At 34.6% G+C, this 8,884-nt stretch overlaps 1 protein-coding gene across 1 annotated transcript; it reads right to left on the bottom strand.

Annotated features, from left to right (window-relative positions):
• Positions 1-4,815: 4,815 nt before the first annotated feature.
• LOC116125520 (serine/threonine-protein phosphatase BSL3-like) lies at positions 4,816-7,854 on the bottom strand. The gene is made up of 7 exons (XM_031411229.1): positions 7,726-7,854; positions 7,523-7,621; positions 7,240-7,439; positions 7,073-7,148; positions 5,823-5,958; positions 5,593-5,732; positions 4,816-5,498 (listed from the first exon to the last, which is right to left on the bottom strand). The coding sequence occupies exons 1-7, from the start codon at positions 7,837-7,839 to the stop codon at positions 5,415-5,417; spliced, it is 849 nt and encodes a 282-aa protein (XP_031267089.1). The 5' UTR covers positions 7,840-7,854; the 3' UTR covers positions 4,816-5,414.
• Positions 7,855-8,884: the final 1,030 nt, after the last annotated feature.

The raw sequence follows: 8,884 nt of genomic DNA, 5'->3' as shown, positions 1-8,884 counted from the left end.
ACCTTGTGATCTTGCTTTATGTATCTGGGTTTACGTTGTTGCTTTGGATCAGTGCTTGGTCTAGTTAGAAAGCTATGATTTTTGTGATCAAGATCTAGTTTTTATGTTCATTCAAGCCTTGATCATGTTCATATCGTTTCTTCTGATGATTTATGGTTTCCAGATTAAGTAGTTGAGGTTTGTGTATTCTAGTTCTTGGCTGTAGTGTGCGGCAAGATCGCATAGAAAGAGTGTTCCTTCTTTTTCAACATATATATATTGTTAAGCACTTGATGATATGATGTATGGTTCTGAGGGAACACATATAAATAAAGGAATAAAATAATAATAAAGAAGATGATATGTTTTGGCTTAGTCTTCTAGAAAAGCAGGCGATGGCTTAGTCACATTATTCTATCAAAAGAGTAAATGAGGTTATAGATTCTGTATAAGAACCAAAGAGGTGACACCTAAATTAATGTGATTCTTTTGTTTGCAATTGTTGTATACTTCCTCATTTAACAATACGTGATTATGTGATTCTTTTGTTTCATTTATCTCTTCTGTTTGGGCTTGAATTCAAGATTCAATATTTCCTTTAAAGTGTATTAGTCTTTGCATTTATCTTGAGATTACACAACGGTGAACTTGCAATTGGTTGAGTGATAATTGTTGTTCTTTCTTGTGTGACAAGTAGATAAAGATTAAAAATAGATAATGGCAACATCTGGCTCTGGGTCTTCTTCACAATCTAGTAGAGGTAGGACTTATATAACATGGGCACATGTTATTGGGGTGTAGATCCAAATGGAAGGAAGACGTTAAAATGTCTTCACTGTGGGAAAGTAATTAGAGGAGGAGGTATTTTTAGAATGAAACAGCATCTAGCTGGAACAAAGGGGGATATTGGTGCTTGTTTAAAAGTTCCTTTTGATGTTCAATACTTGATGAGAGAATCACTAAAAGACATTGGGATAAAGAATAAAGAGAAGGCTGATTCTAGTAAGTATAATACTCCCTACGGTGCTCCCGTACATGGATTTGAGGGAGATATGTTAAATGAAGATAGTGAAGAGTTTCGTCCATCAAAAATTCACATAAATGAAGGTAGGTTTGGCAGTAAAAAACAAAGTACAATGCTAGACAAATCAAAAAGAAAAAAATCTATTGAGGTTGGTGACTATTTTGCTCCAAGGACAATTGGCGGATCTCAACCATCAATTAGGAGTTGTTTAGCTGGAAAAGATGCGACGTGGAGAGCAGACATGGCTTTTGCAAGATTATTTTATGATGCTTGCATCCTAATTAATGCTGTAAATTCAATTTATCTTCAGCCTTTGGTGGATGCTATAGCTGTAATTGGGCTTGGGTATAAACACCCAAATTATCATGGTTTGCGTGTCAATTTGTTAAGAGATGCTAAGAAGGAAGTGTAGCTTCTTGTTGATAGTTACAGAAAGATTTGGGAAAATGTTGGATGTACTTTAATGGCTGATGGTTGGATTGATAATTCACATAGGTCATTGATCAATTTTATGGTGTATTGTCCTAAGGGAGTTTGTTTTGTGAAATCAGTTGATGCTTCAGATGTTGTGAAGGATGCTGGGACATTGTTGAAGATGTTTGAGGAGGTAGCTTTATGGATTGGACCAAATAGTATTGTCCATTTTGTCTCCGACAATGGATCCAATTATAAAGTTGTTGGAAGAATGTTGTCTGAGAAACATCCGAGTATTACTTGGTCACCCTATGCAGCACATAACATAAATTTGGTGTTAAAAGACATAGCTGAGATGGATCACATAGTTTATCTTGCGAGACGTGCTTCTGAGGTGACGAAGTTTATATATAATCATACATTCTTGATAGCTTGGTTGAGGGAAAGACAAGTAATATACCTTTAGCTCATGTTCTTGTCAAGTCATAACATAATCTGCATTTTTTATAATTGACTAACATCTATTATTTATCAATTGAACAGGGTTGGAAAGAAATTGTTCATCCGGGCGCAACCCGTTTTGCTACAACTTTCATTGCAATGAAAAGCATTCATGAGAACAAACATGACTTGCAAGCCATGGTGACAGATAAGTCATTTGTCGATTCTTGATATGCAAAAAGTAATAAAGGCAAATATGTTATTGACATAATTCTAGATAACGATTTTTGGGATGATATGAGTAAGATATCCAAAGTTGTGAGTCCATTGATGCGCTTGTTGCGGATTGTTGACTCAAATGAGAGCCAGCAATAGGATATGTGTATGACAGCATGTACAGAGCGAAAAATGCAATTAAGAAGTTGTTTAAGAATAAAAAGATATTCTACAAGCCTTATACACGAATCATTAAGCTACGCTGGGATAGGACGTTGCGTTGTGATATCCCTGCTGCGGCTTATTATTTGAATCCTGCCTTTAAATATGACGAAGAATCTTTTTGCCTCAAGCCAGAAGTCATGAGTGGTTTCCTTGATACTATTGACAGTAAAGCAAGTGCTTTCAATTTGAACAAGACAAGGTTAATGGAAGAGAGTAAATTATATTCAAACCAGGAGGAAAGCTTTTCTCGTGGGCTTGCTCTTGAAACCGCCAAAACCACACGTCTTGGTACGTAATAGTTATAAAATTTATGAGTTCTTTTGTTTTTTAAGTCTAATTTATTTATTATGTTTAATTTTCAATTAGATGAATGGTGGAGATCATTTGGGTATAGTACTCCAAATTTGCAAAAGTTTGCAATAAAAATTCTTAGCCAAACTTCAAGCTCTTCGGGATGTGAACGAAATTGGAGTGTTTTTGAGCGCATACATACTAAAAAGAGGAATAGATTGGAGCATCAAAAGTTGAATGATCTTGTTTTCGTTCACTATAACTTGCGTTTGCAAAACAGGTATAAAACATTGTCAATTACTCAATTATGCATTACTCTTATTGTTATTATCTATTATTTTCCTTGATATTTTAGTTGTCATGCTTTTAATATTTCATTATGATATTTTAGGAAGTGTTACAAGAGAATAAGTTTGGATCCTATTGATTATGAAAGTATCGACAAAACTGAAGGTTGGATAGTTGACGATAAAGAGGAAGTCAGTGAACTTAATTATGAGGAGTTGGAACAAATGTTATATAGAGAAGGATCTATTCCTACTGGAGTTGCTGATCACCCTTCTTTTTATGATTCAACTGATGGTTCAGAAGGTTGGTTTCAATTATTTAAGCAATTTAATATCTATTTAAATTAAATTACAAGTTTTAACTTATGATTTCTATTTTTTACTGAAATTTGCGTAGATGATGGTGATGGTTATGATGATGATGATGGTGATGATGGTGATGAATTTTGATGCTAGTGTGTGAGGCTCAATCAACATGGAGACGGATCAAAGAAAAAACACTTGCATAAAATGTTTTGTTATTAATTATTATGTATTTTGTCATTTAATATGTAAATACAACATCATGTTTGGATTTGGACTTTGAATTGTTGTTAAATACTTAAATTATATTGGGATTGTTGTTGAATTTGAACTTTGAATCATATTGGACAGTAATTAAGTTGTTATTGTCTTATTAAAAAATAGAAATCTGAAGAAAAAAAAAACAAAAAAATTTAAAAATGTGTTGACGTCATCATGATGTGTGCTAACGTCACCGGTCCAACCGACGGTCTAACCGGTTGGATTGGTTGAATCGTGACCCGACCAGTAAAGCGGGTTGCCCTCTGATCCAGTTTTTAAAACAATGGACGGAAGTTGAGAGAGTGAGGTGTTTGTGTTAACCTAATCATTTTTTCCATATGTCTATGAAATGTTGAAACCTTATAGGAGGTCCATATAATTAACTCCACAACAATATTGTCATCATAAATCAGTTTTGAAACACTTAGCAAGTTCTATATAATGGAATGAACTATGAAAACATCATTAAGCTTAAGCAATTTTAAGTGTTAATATTTAATTTAGTGTTACAATAATTAGAGATATGGAGAGCTTTGTTGTTTCCCACTACGACATAAATCAAATAGGTTTTATCAACCAGAAAATGACTACCATCCCTTTGGGCTAGAAATTAATCTTATTTTTCTAAATTTTGATTTTATAATGGCATCAATATTTTTAACCTATAACACATGGGCTTATTCGTACAACTAAATGTAACACTCCTAACTTAGGATCCTTTTCTTTTTTAATAGAAAAAAATTCGTATGTAGATTTACATTTGTCATCCAAATACCTCGTATTTATAATACTGAAAATATCAAATTTAATACCGAAAGAACACGACTTGTGTTTCAAGGAGTTGAGTCAAAGGCATGGACATCTTCTTATATCGTGCCCAGAACTGTTTCCCCACTTCATTTTCCAAATTGTGGATCGAGATAATTGAAGCAAATGTAAAAGAATCCAGAGACAATGTCAAAGAATCCAAACGCTTTCCGTCTCCATTGAATTTTAAGTAATTGGGTCATTGTCGAAGTTTTGATCCCCTTGAGTTTTTGTTGTCACCTAGAAAACAATTCTCTACATTCCTCCTAATTTCCATCATACACCAAATTCTGTTTATTACACTCTTTCAAATATTAGATTTTTACATGTCTCACGATGCTTAAAAGATTTAATTGAAAAAAAAAAATAATAGACTCTAAGCTTAATACAAATTTCAGGATAAATGAGATTAGAGCTAGTACCCATAATCCCACATCTAGAGTCATTAAATGGTTATGCTCATTCAGAGATGTGAATTAGGTTGGGGTTTGAAGTTTGAACAATGAATGAAATCCAAGTGTTTTAAGTAAAAACAAGATTAAAAAAAAAACATTTTATAACCAAAACTTCAAAAATATTATGTCAGACCAAAATGCTTCTTATCTTCACACAATCGTTACATTGTACAAAGCAGAGTTGACAACTACAGGAAGCAAACACCTCTATGATACAAGGATGCCCACAAAGATTTTAGTATTATATCTCTCACCATCACATACAAGGACCTCATGTCCTCTTGATAGAGAAAAAAATATTAGACCTAAAAACGAGGAATAAAATATATATATATATAAAAACTAATGAGAAAAATAACCAGCACTACCAACCCATAGAAGAAACAACAATGACTGACTTCTACCTGCCTGTCGCTCAATTTACAAAAGGTGGACGGTCCAAACTGCAACTCTTTACGCATTAAACCAACGTAAGCCTGCCTGCCTGCTGCCTGTCACCTGGTTCTCTAAGTAATCTTCATCATCTCAAGGCCTATTAATTGTGGCCAAAACCAAATTTTCAGAAAGCCCTCAGATTTCTTCAGGAATATAGGTTACACGTTCAAGATTTCCTGTATATGGCAACATGCTCTATACAGAACACCAGATACTCCAGGTGGTAGCATGAGCCTAAAATGAGAGTATACAAAGCAATTGTATAGAGACAGATTACTATATCCAAGCAAGAGAGCCCCGATCGTTTGGTACTTGAGGACGGCCTCGAGTTGGTGTAGGAGGTCTGTTAGCATTAAGCTCCTAATTGCAAGAAACCAATAAACAAAATAAACACTGGGAACATTATACAAAAATCTCACTATTCAGTGCAGATGGATTTTTTAATTAGTAGCACCTGCATCCATGTATCTTCTATATGTCGTTCTGGTGATGCTTCAGGCGATGAAATTGCTGGCGGCAAAGGATGAATGAGTTTCGGAACCACCACAAGATCTCTACCCAAAACTAAGATTGCCCCAGCATTATTTGCAGTACCTATAGATTCAACCAAGTGAAAAAGGCTGAACACCGGTGGCACCGGTGGTACTCAGAAACTACATCAATCGAAAGGGAGAGGCTACATACCACAGTAATTGGTAGCTGAGAAAAGTGTAATTAAATGTCCTTGGGCAAACCGCTCAAAGCCATCCATCACACATTCATGTGCACGTACAATCAACTGAAGATCATTGTTATTGCAAAATTCCATAACTCGATCAGGCTGCAAAAAGCAAACTTTCTAACATGAGCACATGCAGAACCAAAACAAAAGACACCAGGTGCAAAATTTTCCAGTATGAATAGGTTAGCATATTGAAAACTGTTTTAGAAACCATTAATCCAAAAAGTTGATGCTGATAGACAACAGTCCATAAGTAGCATTTAAATTTTAACATGCCTCTTCACATGCATGGTTGAATTTGATTAACCCACTTACAATGTGAACTCAACAGATGCAATCACAGGTCTAATCTGCTTCATGTCATAATTTTATCAATAGAATGAAGTAATTATCAAGATTTGGACAAAAGCCCTAAATTCTCATAATGCCAGTTTGTTACTATCTAAACTGATAAAGCTGATGAACTGATAAAGCTGATGAACTGATAAAGCTGATGAACTGATAAAGCTGCATTCATTGGCAAGATCAAAGAAATGAATGGATAATTTGATTTCTTTTGAAACAAGGATTAAAAAGTAATTACGTTTAGTACCAGCTCCACACCTCCAACCATTGAATTGTTATGGATGAATGGCCCTAAATTTATGTTAACAATTGAAGTAAAAAATTTAAGGAATGGTACAAGGATGAATAAGTGGAATCCCCATTGCTTTGGTTAATTGCCAAGTCTTCAATGATTATTAAAGACTGAAAACCACAAAGACATGGACTTGTTCACAAGGGGAGGGCAGAGGGGATTACAAGGTTAAAAAATGATGAATGCACAGCTTGAAACTAAAATCCTGGATTTAGGAATTTCAATCTGCAAATTCAGACCACATAATAGGGAGAAAATAGCTTTGAGCATGGAGCCCTATCTTTTAAAACATGCTAAATTTCATAGACAATCTCCAAATTCTGGTAATTGTTTAAAAATATATCAGCACAGGGAATGGCATCAGCGCATAAAAAAAGGCTAATTTCTAGAATCTCTGCGAATCCTTGACCATTAAAAGTTGAAATCTTCAGCCATCTCTTTCTCTAAAAAGTGTCCTTTAAAATTATATGCTAGCACCAGAACTTATGCGGAAATCTATTTAGCTCTATAAATATTAAAGTTTTTGTGAAGCACATTATAACAATATAAAAATAGAAGAAATGGAAAGACACTCACCCCAAAAGTAACTAACCCTGGACCCCTAGCATTTGGTCGCAGTCCTTCCACACTGTCATTTTCTGTCGGATCAGACCTAGGGAAAAAAAAAGGCATATTACAAAGTCATTGAAAAATCAGAACATAATTGAAAGCGTCAAAGTGAAACAGTATAGACATGCACTGACCACAATAGATCCATAAGCACAATTGAACCGGCTTCCATAGTAATCGGACGTTGAAGATTTTCAATCTGTTCCACATGATTTATTGACCGACCAATACCTCCATGCATACAAATGATTTTCTTTTCAATTAGAGCAGCCAAAGGAAGCCAATTGAATAAACGGTTTATCCTATGCCAAGCCCAAATTCCATCTCTCTCACCCTGTTCAACAATGCATTAGATTGCTAGAAAAAGCAGTTAATACTAATGTAAACAGACCCTTTCAAAAGCATAGATAAAAATACCATGCGCTCAATGCACTCAATCCTGAAACCAAAAAGGGCATTAATGTCTGCAGCTTCATGGTTCCCACGAATTAGATGTACGTTGTTGGGATATTCAACCTGCAAAATTGACATAATGATACAACAATAAGTCCATCTCTAAGAAAAAGTTCAGTTTGAAAGATTAATGATATAAAAAAACGAAAAAGCCAAAGAAAAGGTACCTTCAAAGCAAGCAGAAGAGTAATGGTCTCAAGGCTGTGTTGACCACGATCAACATAATCTCCTAAGAAGAGATAATCAATGTATCTGCAGTCATTCATGAAATTAAGCGTCATGGAGTTTCCCAGGTTAAACTTGATTGTAAAATGTAGCAATCAAAATGTATTCCAATGCATAAAGCAGTAATCTTGCAACAGCGAATAAAGCACCCACCTATGCTTATAGGAGGACAAAAATAAACCCACATGATCAAAATAAAAGAATGGAAGAGACAGAATGCGAGCATGACAGAATGCATGAGTATGTAAGTGGGAGAAAGGAGGGATGGAGAAGGGGGAATATAACATTAATAAGCCTCCTATCCTGCCAAAATAAATGAAAATAAAAAACCTCCTTCAATTCCAAGATACTCATATATTAGTCTCACAGCCATGCTTCCAAGCACATGGACATTTTACACCTTTTAGCAGAATATTTGCTCTGAGAAACATGGGTAGAACTTGACAAAGTAAACCAACTTCTCCAAGTCTGAGCGACCTCTGAATCATTCCCAACCCTAACCAAGACGACATGCATCTAAAAACTTGGAAACTCTTAAGTTCAAGACCTCTAATTCAAGTGGCTGACCACATTGAACCACGTGATGTAACATGAAAGAAGCTCCAGCTAATTTCTATTCTAACCTGGGACTTGATTAACAGACTAACCCAACTTACAGGTAAACTTAATTATGTGTTTCTTGTCCCATTTTTTTTAATCCAATAACAAACTGCATAAAATTTATTGGTAAGAAAAGAAAGTATAAAACAGACATGAACTAGTGGTCCACCTCAGGGTTATTATTAAGAAAAAAATAACCACCAGCACAGAAAGAGCATCAACTATATAATCTTATTCACCCAATAATCAATATAAAATCACATCCTAGTTCTCCAAAATGAAGGATGGAGAACTTTCCTGAAACTCTTTTAGTATTGTATGCCACAAAAAAGGTACTGTACCTGAGAAAACCAAACATTTCTTTTATAATGTGTTAAAAGTTTCCTTTTATTTCTTCATTACAGTAAATATTAGAAAAATGATTGTCAAAAACTGTATTTACTTTAAAAATAATTTAATTCCACTTAAGAACAGACCAGACTAGAATAATGTGTACTAAAA

Source organism: Pistacia vera, unplaced genomic scaffold (assembly GCF_008641045.1).
Source record: "Pistacia vera cultivar Batoury unplaced genomic scaffold, PisVer_v2 Contig167, whole genome shotgun sequence".
In the NCBI taxonomy this organism is placed as follows: Eukaryota; Viridiplantae; Streptophyta; class Magnoliopsida; order Sapindales; family Anacardiaceae; genus Pistacia; species Pistacia vera.
This window is presented reverse-complemented; position numbering and strand designations above follow the sequence as displayed.